The sequence below is a fragment of the Anneissia japonica genome, unplaced genomic scaffold (assembly GCF_011630105.1).
Source record: "Anneissia japonica isolate Jap-2015-1 unplaced genomic scaffold, ASM1163010v1 scaffold401_len1656234_cov178, whole genome shotgun sequence".
Taxonomy (NCBI): Eukaryota; Metazoa; Echinodermata; class Crinoidea; order Comatulida; family Comatulidae; genus Anneissia; species Anneissia japonica.
The window spans coordinates 1,456,562-1,471,948 of record NW_022745982.1 but is presented as its reverse complement, the minus strand read 5'-3'; the positions used below and the strand labels follow the sequence as shown (position 1 = coordinate 1,471,948).

The 15,387-nt window shown below is 33.2% G+C and overlaps 1 protein-coding gene across 1 annotated transcript in view; it reads left to right on the top strand.

Moving 5' to 3' along the window:
• LOC117120088 (FERM domain-containing protein 6-like) overlaps positions 1-15,387 on the top strand; it is a 35,723-nt gene that overhangs the window by 14,817 nt on the left and 5,519 nt on the right. Inside the window, exons 5-14 of the mRNA XM_033265090.1 lie at positions 851-930; positions 3,405-3,591; positions 3,900-4,055; positions 5,109-5,174; positions 8,220-8,288; positions 9,963-10,039; positions 12,159-12,256; positions 12,780-12,980; positions 13,416-13,544; positions 14,149-14,276. Coding sequence (XP_033120981.1) covers positions 851-930; positions 3,405-3,591; positions 3,900-4,055; positions 5,109-5,174; positions 8,220-8,288; positions 9,963-10,039; positions 12,159-12,256; positions 12,780-12,980; positions 13,416-13,544; positions 14,149-14,276 — 1,191 coding nt within the window. The remainder of the gene's footprint in view (positions 1-850; positions 931-3,404; positions 3,592-3,899; positions 4,056-5,108; positions 5,175-8,219; positions 8,289-9,962; positions 10,040-12,158; positions 12,257-12,779; positions 12,981-13,415; positions 13,545-14,148; positions 14,277-15,387) is intronic.

Below are 15,387 nucleotides of genomic sequence, written 5' to 3'. Positions count from 1 at the left end.
CTTATTTACTAGCCTATTTCAACGTGCTAATTATTACATTTAGGCGACGCTTGTTGTAGACTGGCATACTGTTTTCGGAAATAAATACCATTTTAGACACATGCGCAGATCGATTCGCCAGTAGCGAGTCATCGCCAGCAGCAGCGAGTCGCCAGCAGCGAGATGTCACTGCAGCAAAACACTATTGTACACGGTACCAACGCTGTTCTATATATAGACAATGGGCCGTGTCTCGTATTATTTGTTATATTTTTATTATTCATTATTTTCACTTGACTCGCATAAATAATTTTGTTCGAAGAACATTTTATGCAGTTTTACTTCGCAGCACCTCACTTGCAATTTGCAATTTCTAGTCTAATAGTTTTTCCAATCTAATTTTGTGTGGAGCTTTAGTAAAACCCTATCGTAAATGAGATTACAATTTTTGAAACATAGTATTTGGGTTTTTTTTAATCGTTAACTTCCCATATAATTCAAACGCAAAGAAAAGAACTTCTCACAAACGTTGACACACTTGTTACACATGTTTTAGCCAAAGACTCATATTTAATATAATTTTTTTTTAAATTTTTATGTAATGTTTTTTATTTTTGGATCTTTTTACTATTTTTTTTCCTATTTAAATTTTTTTTTTTAAATGTATAATGTATAAGAACATATACATGTATGAAATAGATTTTCCATAAACTTTACTTATTTCCTTTTTCTATAACATTAAGTAAGAAAATATAGACTAATTGTTATTTTTTTTTATTGTGACTTGTGAGGAGCCTCTGTGTTAAATATTGAATAATAAAAAAAAACTTTCCATTTAACTTTTTTGCCGCTAACACAATTTTTTTTTTAGGGTCTGGACAAGTCTGGGAAGCCGATTCTTCAAGTGTGGTTTCGTGTGCAATTGTATGTAGAGCATGTGTCACTGTTAAAGTAGGTTTAGCATTTTTTTTTAAATCTGAATCATTTTTATTTTATTATTTAAAATTGTATTAATTATTATACTTTATTTAAATGAGAGTAATACTTTATATAGTAGCAATAGCAAGAAACTATGAAGTCCTCAATGTGGAACAACTTCCTGCTTAAAAAGAAATAAATTTTGAAGTTGTTCAAGTGCATATATCTAAATAGTATACAGATAAATAATTTGTAATCTTGTCAACTACTTTTGCAAACTTTTAATTTTGTGTGCATTTTAGCAACACCCAACGCCTTGCCTCAGTTCATATGTTGCAATCATTCACTCGACTTGCACGTGGGTCTTCAGGATATGGGCTTGCTATTAGCCCAGTTTAGTGACCATTTATAACAGAGCCCTTGACACATAAAATCCTCTCAACTACCTGCTTAAACAGGGGTTGTTCTAGGTCAAAGTGCTCCCCTGTGAATACCAGATTCCTGGCAATATCAAATTCCATGCATGGTTGCCAGTGAAATGCTTTCTGGTAGTATATTTTTGCCTGAAAAAATGCCTCATTTTATTAGGCCAAAACCAAGGTGGTATCATATCATATATCATTTATTTTCTCCTTGAAAATTAAATGCCATAACTGGTAGTGGAAGAGAGATTAAACCCCATTTGAAAGGCCAATCCTCTCTGTCCCCTAACATTTCTTGAAAATCTGGAACACTTTTAAATAGCTCTGTGTTTTTCAATTTCTCCCTAGAACCTGTTTGACCTCTTTGGAAATTTGTTACCACTTTTCTGACAACTTCCCCATTCTCCAGCCAAAATTCACTAGAGCCACCACGGAATACAGTGCCATGCAATAAAAAGTGTTCTTTATAAAGAACAGATAAAACAGTAAAGCATGTAAATAGTGATTTTGGTCACTGTGCGGCGTGGATGAAATAAGATATAATTGTACAACAGGTCCATAATATAATGGATCTTTTCGGAGTGGCAATCAACTTACTCTAGCAATGAACCAATCAGAACGGTGTCAGGAATACGCGCATGTCCAGTAAACATGCAAGTTTTCCCACAAATGCACATGTTTATGTACATTTTAACGTTATTGTTTTGTAAGACCTTAGCTACAATATCCAATGGGTGGGTTGTAGCAGAAAGGTTTATTGCATCCATAGAGTGGCCTGTGGCTTGGCGGTGCTCACCTACTTTTCTTGAGGGCCTGGGTTCAAATGTAAATAAAGTATACCTGCATTTTTGTTCATTAGTTAATACAGAATTGAATGGTCAATACGGAATAAAAATAAAGTATTTCAAGCTATGTTATTATTAAATTGTTCACATCAGATCTCTTTGTAACAGCTACCCTAATATGTACAGTAAAACTATTCTTCCTCTCCCTTAAGAAATCCTGGTTACAGCATGTAAATAATGGAATTTAAGTGCAGTGATATATCTAGGGGTGTATATTCTACCAAAAAAAGCTCGCCCTCCCAGTCTTTCTGAAAATGTCACAAGCAAAAAAGCCATACTCAAGTAGTTCACCTCATATCACCTTATTTCACGACCAAGTTCCCCCTCGCTTGATCGTCCAGTCCCCCACTGCACCTTCGTGGCCCCCTCCCCATCATCCCCCCACCATTTGAAAACTCCTAGAACTGTTGCAGGGATGGAATCTGATTGAAAACTGTCAGTGATTGATAAAACATGCTGCTAACTCGCAGCATGCTGTTCTTGCTATCTTTAAAACCTAATCAAGCATTTAATGCAGCAACGTGATTGCATAAACATTCTACACTGTAGAACCCCTGTTATTGTAATTGTTAAATAAATAACCAATGAGGCATTATATATAAGGGTATCTATATATAGTACAGTATCTCTTTATTTCATCGCAGCTCTTCCCCAGTTTGAGGTTCCATTGTCATGTTGCAAGCAAGCCTAAACTTTTCTTATGTTATTATTGAAATAACTCTACAATCACACAGTGTGGAAGTTATTCAATTCAGTTCTAGTTGAGTAAATAGGCAATTTGGCCTGTTCCCATGGGAGTCTGGGATCTACTGTATGGCAGCTGCAATGCAGCACCAGCCCTGGTGGTAATTAATTAGAGTACCAAGAGACAATTCCCTTATTTGAAGAATGTACAGTTGGACATGCCTACAGTAAGTCAAGTCTAAAATTCCATTGAAATATTGTTCGTCTAATAGATAAAATTTGACTTACAGATTGTTAATTAATGGAAAACACAACAATTAGGCATGTAAAATAAGATCAACTTTGAAATTATTCAACTTTAGGCAAGTTTAACTGTACTATGTCCTTTTTATCATGCACAGATAGGCCATGTTTGGTTGTACATAGGACCAACAGCTTAAACTTCTCGAAAAGACTGTGTGCTTACATCATATAATGTATTTCACTTCATTTTAGTATTATTGAATACATGGTTCATATTTCGAAACTCACTAATGTTCACTTCTTTGAATTTTAGGGATGATGCAACGCGTCACCATTACTACCTGCAGTTAAAGCAGAATATTTTATCAGCACCTGTACTGTTCCGCGAAGAAGCCTGCTTTGTTCTTGCATCTTATGCACTACAGGCTGACCTGGGCAATTACTCAGATGAACTCCACAAGGCTCATTACTTTGATCCATACAAATATTTTCCAGAATGGGTAAGTTTTTAAATTTATACATTTTTTTTTGTGGCTAGAATACCATCATAATAACATCATTCATTTTGTTCTTGAAGTACATACTTCGGTAACATGGCACAAAGGTGTAGACAAATATTAACAAATAACAAACAACATCTGAAAACAGGTTATGCACAAAAGAGAAATTTTAATGGAGCTCTCTAAATTTTAAATGAAGTATTTTCTAAATATTTTAAAGAGTACAAGCGAACAACAGGTAGTTAACTGAACAATACTACCAATCAATGATGTACAACATAATACAACTTGTTACATCATTTTATCAGGTAATTAGAAGGCGAGGGCAGTCTTACATTTTGAAACATGTTCCCATGATGCATCGTGATCAACGGGGGACGACCAAAGTATACGCGCAGAAAGCCTTCATTCGAGAAGCGTCTACAACAATAGAGCATACAATGCACCTATATCGGCTAAAAAAGGTAATTTTAAAAAATGTTAAATTTGTTTTACTTTAAATTTATATAATTGTTTCACTTGCGACTAAGAACAACTAAACTCCCACATAATATGTGGGTCCTGTATAGTTTAAAATGATCAAGGCCTTTATAAAGGTCATTAATATTGTTACAACGGTCATTAGAACAAGTGACCAAGAGAGAGAGTAACTACTGTATTACATACTGTTACAGGGGTGTAGGTTGGTTTTGGTCAGGGGAAGCGGGGTTTGTGAAAAACATGACCATACTGTTGCAGCTGGTAATAAGCATCTTTCATTTGAACTTAAATACAAAGTACTCATATTCTTGGGTAGGGAGACAAACAACATGTAGGCAGCCAGAGACTAAATTGAAACTGGACTTAAATTTTGATAGGCTAAGTAGAATATCTTGGTGTATATCTCTTGTGTCTTTTAGCAAGGCAGTATGACCTACTGTACGGCTTGCCTCTCTCCACCCAGTAGAAAAAATTGGTACCTGGTAGATTTGATTGCCAAAGCAATGTTGTGTATGTAGTTGGATTTATATAGCGCTTTTTACTGCCGACATTATCATTATAGATGTACATTGCTGTGTCTCTGCCTTAACTGCTCGGCCATTCGCCTTGCCAGCTGCAACATTTTTCTTCCCAGAGATTTGTATCAAATGATTGGGGTAATCTTAGTTCTGCTTTTATCTGTTTCTCAGGTTTTCGATTCAAGAGTTAGTTTTTATCTTCTTCCTTTCCTTTTCGTATCAGTTAGCGAGAACATATATAAATCCCACTATGTATACTATGCATATGTGAAGTACATAGAGGTCGTATTGGAATGATGCACTGTATATGATGTAAATTATATTTTAACAATTATTCTATTCAACAGTAAAGCTTTTCTAATATATTCTGTACTGTTATATGAGAATTATATTTTTGAAAATGCTTATAATTATAAAGTAATTTCCATATCTACAATTTTAAAATTTTATATTTATTTTTGTAATAATAAAATGAGTATAAAAAAAATACATACCTATGAAATCTAACCCTCATTGCAGGTGAAGACTGAAGAGACTCCATCGATTTGGCTTGGTATTTGTACTCGGGGCATTCAACTCTACGAGGTCAGTGACCCTGCCTTAGGGCACCTAAGGCTCACTTGTATGTAGAATTTAGTCAGCCAACTACCTGGTATAGAACAGTGATTTTTAAAACCTGTCGGGTGGTAGAAAGGTGATTTTATTTGCAGAAACAGCTGGAGGAATTATTACCAATTCATTATTAGTAACATTTGCATGCTTATCTGCTAATCTAAGCTAAGAAGTGGTTGTGGAGGCCGATATTTTTCTTTCAAATTCCATCCATGGAAATTAAGGGTGGTGGCCTACCACAAAGGGATTGTCACGTCTGTGTGTTTTTTTTTATTGTTGAATTCTTGTGTTTCTTGGTCATTGCCTTTCATATTTTGTAGCAAAATATTTTCATTGGTGTTCACTGCTATTATTTTAGTTTTCATTAATATGATTAATAGTATGTTCAATTTTTATGTTTGTTATATAATTGTCAGTCATTTCATATATATTTTATTCAAAAATTTGACCACAACAGTAACATAATCGCCATAATGAAAGTCTAGAGACCCAGGATTACCCTGCAAGGGTCTGACTATATTCGACTGACATTAACAGAATCTAGGTGTGAAGTACTCGTGTGTACTGAGGGGGGCCCATGGCACCTACAAGAACTCGGAAATTTTTGGACATTTTAAGAACTTTTTTGCACATATTATGCCCAAAACTCTCCTTTTTTTTAATCTGAAGAATCAGGGAAAATTGGGGAGAGGAGAAAGGGATGGGGAAGGTTTTGGCCTGTCCCGATTGAGGTGGTGGCGATGTATGTTACTATGTGTATGGTAAAGAAAGAAAAAAGAGCTTTCGCATTTTCAAAAAATCCAAATGAAAAATACTGTTTATATCCAAATGAAAACACATTCTTTATTTGGCATTAATGTTGGTTGCTTTAATAGTACACAGCTTGTTAAGATTTCTAAAACAATAACAGCAATACGAATAAATAGAAACTAAATGTAGTCCATCAGTAAGTGCACTTATTATTTTGATTAGATATTATTTTTTTTAATAACTAGAAGCCTAGGATTGTCAAGCACTGTCCAACTGACTCATCCAATGCTTGTTAATGTTGAGCGCTTCAGGGCCTGGTAGCAGCAATCCTTACTCATTCCATTTAATTTCTCTGGTATTTAGGTTAGTGGTATGAATCAGAGGCGTGCATTTATGAAATCCTATTTGGAGCATTCTTACAGGCAGGGGGCCTACGAAATTGATTCAAGTCTGCAAGCAATATTATGCATGTCAATCTCTTGATGGAATTGCGTACAATGTGCTTGTGTTGATGAAAACGAAAGAAGCATCGTTTAATAAATTTGGTGTAATTCACATAGCACGTTTATTAGGGCCAAATATTTCATGTTCCCAAACTAGCTGCACATTTCATAATACAGTAATCATCTGTAAACATGGTGTATTGTTGTTGACATTTAAGTCTGTGAATGCAATTATGACGCATAAGAATTGTAGTGAATATTGATGGTATAAGTGGAACTTAGCTCTTGTGGTTAAGGGACCTGCCTTCCAATCCCAGAGTGCTTGGCTCAAATATTGTGTCTCACAAACAAAAACAATTCCACATTGAGACGTTGTTTATTTGAAGGTCACTGAGTTTATTTCTCCAAGTTGTGATTCACTTACTGTCGGCTGAAAATGAAATCAAATAGATAAATGCGTGTGTAAATGATTTATCTAAATGGTATGCGGATATTGATGAACTGAATGAAGTGTGCAAGTAATGAATGTTGAAAATTGCTAAGTTGCCGTTTGGAGTCGGATTTCTGAGATGAGTTAAAATACCAGTCGCTGCATACTTTGAGGATAAATTGGCTCAGTCAGTGGTCCGAGGGCTGTGTCATCTTGATAAATTCCTCACGTTTGTCTACAACGTAGTATTGCAAGATTCCATAAACGTTAGGCATCATGGGTTACACGTTTTGTTTATGAAATTAAATTTAGTTTGTACTTACACTTTCCTTAGGGTTGTGTGAACATTTGGAACTCAATAAACAAAATTAATTATATTTATTATTACAACCATTTCAATTAAAATTATTGATTATTATATTTTGGTATTTATTATACTTTATATACTAGAATAGTAAAAATTTTACTCAGGACAATTCTTTTCATTTCTAACTTTATTGATTTTAATTTTTCTGCATTATTTTTAAATGTTTGTTTAGTCCCATCTTTCTACGAACTACTCGAATTCAATTTGTACAATTCTGTTTTAATCCAATGTAAATTTGATGTATTTTAGTTGCCATTTGTGTGTTGGGATTTCCATGAATTGTTTGCATTGCTGGTTGTGTTTTTTTAGTCTTTATTCTATATACTTACTGTTCATATTTATATACATGCATTATTTTGTTGTTTAAGTCCAGAATAAATAAAGTGAAATTATTAGATATTTAACTTGTGGTTTAAGCTGGTCGAAACACTATTTAGCAATTTGACTAATTCGGTATGAAAATAATTAGCCAAATAGAAATTTGATCTAGCCAAAACAAAAGAATAGCCCTATAAGCAATTATAGCTTTTTGGCTAATATTGAATGAAAATATTTAGCAAAATTTAGCTTTTGCTTAAACACTGTTACAAAGATTTTAGATGATAAAAGTACTTAAAATCTGTTTTATTGCAAATCTATTAAGCAAAAATTGAATGATGTGTCCTTTGTAAATACTGTTAAAATTTCTAATAAATAAAAAATATGTGGTATTTATTATGTGGAAGCAGTTTAGTGCAACGGGAACAGTTTGGTTTCCCAACCTCTGGGTTTCAATCCCACGTTGTGCACTTTGCTTGTGTCCTTGAGTAAGGCACTTTATCTGCGTTGCTTCTCTTCACCTAGGAGTATAAATGGGTACCAGGTAGGGTTGCCTGCTACTGTACAAATATGATAGCAACACTTAAACATGTGGACCTAAAGACTGGGAAAAACAAAGCTCTTCGTAACCTAAAGAAAAGGCGCTAAATAAATACTAATGCCCCACTTTAATCCGCCACAAATAATCACTGTTTTTCTTGCTTCTATAGGATTCTGGTGAGGGAAAATACTTGCTATGCGAATATGCCTGGAATATCATTAAACGTCTTGTTTTCCAAGTAAGTTTTCGTCCACATTCATTTCCTAATGTCGGGTTTGATCGATCATTGCTCAATTCATGTACCTCCAACAGATATTGCTAGCTGCCATGAGGTAGTCGTTCATGTACGGTAAATCATTTTATCACACATGAGAGATCTCTTTCAGTTTACCTCAATACAGTTTAATTTACATATTTATATAAGAAACATGCTATTATTTTGCTATTATTAAAACTGTTGAGATACAAAGACTGGACCTGTCCAATATTATTTTCATTTGCCGTTTACTTTTATTTTTATCTTCTGTTCTATACACCACTTTCGTTTTCTTGATTTGATTAACTGATTTGTCCTTTTCAGCTTATCAGATCTATTAGAATTACCATAGCATCATGAGATATATAAATATACAATTATTATAATAATATGATATTGTTGTATTGTACATTATTTATGCTATACAGTATTCTAAACCTTGAAATTATCTGATTTTATCCATGATTTTATCCCAACTTAGGAGCTTAGATTTCCTGGTAATTTCATTCCTCCTCTTTATTATTATTTGAACATGTGTCATAGTCATAAATAAATCAGATATTTTGAAGAATAAAAAAAAACATCCGGTTTTAAACCTGCTAATGCCAACATCAGTACTGTATGTACTTGGTACGGCGTAAAATGCTGACGTCTGTAACTGGCAACTCCATTTGGTGGTCTTACCGGTTACATGGTAGGAGGTCACACAGTGGGGGGAAAAAAAATAGAAAACATACTATGGATGAACTCTTTGGAATCAAGAGTCAACTATTGCTTATTTTAGAAATAGAATTTTTTTTACATTTGTTAAACACAGATAAATATATATCCACTTAGTAAGTGAAAATTATATAAATCCTTACCCCAAAATTTGTCACACTGAAGTACTTGGATGTGTCTAGTGGGGAATAGTTTTTCACAATAGAGCTAAATTGAAAGTGCCTAGAAGGATTTGATCCACAATGTTCAATGAATATATAAAGTTCAACCAAAAACATGCCCAGTTTGCTTTCTGTTGGATTTAAAAAACATATTTTCAAGATTCAAGAATCATTCAAATGTATTTTTGTTTTGAGACAAACATTGCCAAGTACAATTTATATTAAAATATAAGTAAAGCACAAAATATTATATTTGCCAATATAATCAGGAGATATACGCAAAGTAACCTTACAGGAAGATGCCTAATAACTAGATATTGTGTTTTCCACTAATTAACCATCTGTAAGTCAGATTCAAATGGTTATAAAAATGGATTTTTTTTGTTTTGATACACACATTGCCAAAATTTATATTAAAATATATAAGTAAAGCATATAATATTATATTTGCCAATATAATCGGGAGATATACGCTAAATAACCTTCCAGGAAGATGCCTAATAGCCAGGTTGTGTTTTCCACTAATTAACCATAAGTCAAATTTTATTTTTATTAAGTCGAACAATTTCTCAATGTCATTTTGTATTCAACTTAGGCAAGTTCAACTATTTTAATATTCAGTGCTGTGATTTTAAATGTTTGCCAGTTTTCAAATGCATTTCCTTCTTTTATTTTGGACAATAATTTATTACAGTATTCAGTACTTCATTATAGATGTTGGATATCTTGTATTAAATAAACAAATTGTGGCAAATACATTTTTTTTTTTTTTCAGAAAAAGAAATTTGAACTTCAAGTTGAAGGAGTATCTGATGGAAGGAAAATTAATTACTACACCGGAAATGAAGCCAAGTGAGTAAAAACGATCTAATTAGCAATTGATACTATATGTAGCTATTAATAATAATACTAGTAATAATCTAAACTAGAATGGAATTAAGACATAAAGCTAAAAAAGACCTTACTATTTTTATTTTATTTCAAATCACACCCAACAGTGGGTAACCCACTACTTACAGAATGAATTAACTATAAAATGTATGTATAAATATGCATATATAAAAAAGAGAAGCTCAAAAAACAGACACCAGTAAGACATTTACAGACACAAAAAAAAAGTAAAAAAAAAATCATTTAAAAAACGAAACAATAAAACAATAAAAATGTAGAAGCCAAGGGCCAAGAAACCTTACACATGTTATTGTTAAAAACAGAGAAATTGATCAATAGAGGTGTCTGTATATAAAGCTTAGGGATTCTAGAAATAAAACCATTTATAGTGGATTTAACTCTGCAAAAAAACACGAAGAAAAGGCAACAAAAGGAACTGTGGCAGCGACAAGACTTAGAATTAAGAGAGAAAAAATTAGCTAAGGAATATTCAAAACAAGAATTCATACACCTGAAAAGGCAAAGAATATCAAAAACAGACCTACGTACACCAAGAGACTGGAAGTGTACACCGGAGGGGGAACATTGACAGGAGCGGCAAAGAAACCAGATAAAATCAAACCTAACAGAATTGGACAAAGAAATAGAATTAATCACAACTTTGGAGAAATCTAGATGGGGGTCTAATAAGCAAACAATATAAATTAATAAGACATTTATTATTGTGAATGTGCCAGCGGTTACGTTTGATCATTCCGAGCATTCGATCTGCTTTGGAGACAGCAGCATTAGCGTGGCGGTTGAGTCTAAGATGGGAATTGATAATAACACCAAGATCTTTATGATGAGAGACATGTTCAAGTGTAAGAGAACCAATAGAATAATTAAAAACAATGGGATTCTTTTAATATAAATGAAAAAAATTCTTTTATATATGAAAAAGCATGCTTTAGATCAGGGGTTATTATTTATCATTCTTTCTTTTTACTGTACTCTATTGCATTTTCATTAACGTAGTACTGCTTTCCAAAATGGTCCAGTTACAAAGGACAGAAAATTGAAAATGATGACGAAGATATCTATTGTAATTGAGCTAATAATATTAACAATAATGTACATTTGCACCAGTATTCGTCCGTGGGAGTGCTCATGGTACATTTATGTTGGCTGGGTCATCCTAAAAACCCTTACACAGCCACAGAAGCGCCACTACCTAAACAGATAAATTTTCCCTTGACTCAGCTATCATGTGAGTCTTATTCAAGGAGCTGAGCGATCAGGCTTGAACATTTATTTCATTTATTTATTTTTTTTTCATTTCATTTTATTTATTCATCAATTAATGTACTGTCAACAATAAAAAAGACAAAAAGGACATTAATATAAAATACGGTGATGAAAAGGACAACCAAAAAAAAAAATTCAAAAGAGCTTTTAAATCAAGGTGTCCGAAATAAGAAAAAAAACACAATATAATAAAACGACAAATGACAACAACAGTGATATATTGAATAAGGAAAAAAAAGGTCTTACAACCAACATACCAAAAAACACACTCAGTAGGACACATATAAATGCATAAATACCAAGAAAAATTTTAAGTGAATAAATTATAAATTTTTTAATAGTAAAATTGGTAATAAATACTAGTAATAATATTAAAGAACCAGGGTTTATAGTGCAAGTAGGAGGAATAATACCTTTTGGCCAACTGCTCAGCTAAAACTTCAATAATAAAATCCTACATTTTAGTTTCTTACTTTATCTAATTAAGTAAATTGTTAGCCTTCAACTGAAAATAAGGATGAGAAAAGTTTTTGATCACCAATTAAAAAACTTATAAATATTACCAGTCCTAATTTTTTGTGCAGATCCTAAAATTGGTTTGTAATAATTTTAAGAATGTTTGTAGTAAGTAGATATTAACATAATTGGTTATTTTAAATGACAATTTAATGTTTTATTTGAATATTTTAGGGAGTTTTTTTCCAGGTTTTAACACACAGTTATATTCTTATCCATAAATTTGATCAAAGTAAATATTGTATTTGCATTCCTTTCACTGTTCACTGATTTTCAGATCAAAACATCTCTTGAGACTATGCAAATTAACTCATGCTTTTCAAATGAAGACGCAACCAATTGTTGACCGTGCCAGAAAAAGGGAAAACATACAAGGTGAGTGTGGAAATATGCAGAATGTAAAACATGAATACTGCCCTCTATTTGATATTGACTTTATCTAATACACTACTGCCTTTATCAAATAATAATGGATGTAACAACACTGTCTAAAATTCAGAGTAGGCTTTAAAATATTGTGTTGTTAAGATATAGTGTGTGCTATAATTATTGTTTTAATTGATTTTCATAGTAGAGCTACTAGGCAGCAGTAGTCGCTTGGTTTATTAATGATCAAAACAGTTCTACTTTTTAACAGTACAGTATATAATAACGTTTCTGTTTTATAGCCCATCATGCTTAATATTCTGTGCCTATGAAATTATTACCTTAGTGACTAGATAAAACTTTAGTAATAATAACTAGATAAAATATTCCATAATGTTGCATTTAGCATTAAAACGATTTTTTATGTTTATTGATTTTTTTTTTCTATAGTAACCTATCAAAACAATGATATGTGATATGATATATGCCTAGTGAAACCATTCATTGATAGCATTTGTGTTTCTATTCGTAGAAAAAAAGCGCTACCGTGAATCGTACATCAGTACGGATGTTTCGTGGTCTGATTTAGATAGCTCCATGACGATTTCATTTACCGACGTCTCAAACAAGAAGGAGTTGCAACGCCGGTCAGTAGTCAGTCACGGTAGCTCTGCCACAACCTCTGGTATTGTTTCAGATGAACGACCTCAAATGGAGAAGAGTTTAAGCGAAGGTATGACATCTCCTGTGTTAAAGCTGGCAGACCAGCAAGCTTTTATTGATTCTTCTTCCCAGGATGCAGTGGATTATGTTGTGCCTATTATAATCCAGGCTTCAGATGGAAAAAAAAATGTTTGATATGTTTGTTGTACAATTGATTTTTGAATATTTAAAAACTCTTTTCCCCCAGTTTTTAAATATTCACAAATTTGTTTCTCATTAACTGTCACAGTTTTTTTTGTTAATACAACAATACAAATACAATACATACCAACAAAAAAAAATTCCCCCCGAGCCTGGCTTTAAATAAACATTTTAACTCTAGTATTTTATTATTATTATTATTATTATTATTATTATTATTATTATTATTATTATTATTATTATTATTATTATTATAAATTAATACCTATATAATTGATTATTGAATTTTTTTTATCACTATCAGCTGAAAATGAGGCTGATGATCTGGCTTATGTGCTGGATGGCGATTTGACGAAAAAGGCCAGAGCAGCAATGTCGCCCACTGGATTATCACAGCTCGACAACACACTCACACGCAGGGAGGCCGGCCAAGGTATGAAAGAATTTGCTGAATTATACAGGAATTTATGTAGCTTACAAAAGTAAGACAAAGCAGCAAACCTCTAATACTTTCCAAAAAAACCTCTAATACTTTCCAAAAGTTTAAATTATCAAGCAAAATTCGAAATCATGGTTGATCAGTTTTTTTTTTAACCTAAGCACTGTCCACACTATCAAATTTTGTTCAACAAAAAAGTTTTAGTATGCCCATATATAGTCATGATGTGCCTATATATGGTCATGATGTGATGTCATCATGACCATATTTAGGCAAGTCACATGTTTTTGTCAAATCAAATTTGATAGTCTGAACAGGGCTTTACTAACCCCATGCATTTAGATTGGCACGGCAATGGTAACCAGTGGACTATTATCTGGGGTTAAGTTTTTAAAAGAATTAATTTAAGCTTGAACATTTATTACATTTTAAGTATTGTTTGGCTCCTTTGGAAATATTTTGGGTCAATTGGACCTAGGCAATACAAGCTTTTGGGCCTAATATTTATACTGATGATGATGATGATGATCACTAGATGGCAATGAGAGAACAATAAGAAATAAAGAAATAAATATTAATTGTTAATGTTTTTCAATAGGTAACAACAGTTACCCCCTGTCAACCCCAGATGTCCCTGTGCAGCATGGTGTAAGCAACTCGGTGATGTCAAATAATTATAATTCTCTTGGAGGGTTCAGAAGTTCAGCTAGTGATTCTGATGATGAGGTAAAAAAAAAGTCTGCCAAGAGAGGGCAGCATTTTTATTTTATAATTTAAGACAAATAGAATAGTTTGGCCTGATGGTGTTGACTAAACTAAATTTTTACGGTATTTTTACGGTAATTATGTGTTTAGTTCCACATTTACAGTGAAATTAAGGGGCGTTTATTTGAGTATATGCCTATTCATTTTACACAAAAAAAAAAAAATATATGCCTCCCTCGGATAAACACCTCCCACGCATAAACATCCCCCTCCCACCTTTTAAAACCATATATATACAGACATGCCAACCACTCCAATTTTGGCGGAGTTACTACGTTTATTTAAGCAAAACTCCGCACTCCGATTTTGGGTCGAAAATCTCCGCTTTTTTACGCATTTTGGCCAGCTGAAATAAATTGCGCATTTCCTATGATTTAGGTAAGAACAAGACCACTTAATTTCGTCTTGAAACAGCGCTCAGAACTGTATACGAAATAGTAATTCACGCTCTACTGTCTACTGATTTAGAAAAATTGACCAAATCGCTGTCACAGTTGCACTTTGAACTGTATACGAAAAATTAATTCCCGCTCCACGGTCTACTGATTTCGAAAAAAACAAATTTCATTGGCCAAATTGATGTCAGAGTTGTGTTGCACTGCACTCTGGACTGTATAGTGTTCCATGGTCTACTGATTTCGTAACAGTAACAGCAGTCTAGTAAAGCACGATTTCAAAAATGAAGTCTGATGAGAGCGATTTGGATGTAGGCCTAGGCAGTACTGAAAAAACGAGTAGTTGTGTTGAGCTTCCTCCAAAAAAGAAGCTAAAACACATGCAAACATGCAAGTTAATAACGGAAAGTACCCTGTCAGTTTGAAATCAAAACTACTGTAGGTGATGCCTACGGTACACTCGTTGTGATTGGTGTGGTGTTGATTTTCTGCCTAGGCCTAGGGCTTAGTCTTGCACGGCGGTATTGCTGTTGTGAGTCAAAACGATTACATTTTACAATCCGATCACATTGGTACCATGTCTTAGGAATACTCCTCTCACATTGCAAAAACTCCACTCAGAAGTTTTTCAAACCCCTCTTGTTGGCCTTGTAGGGTTGGCATGTCTGTGTATATAT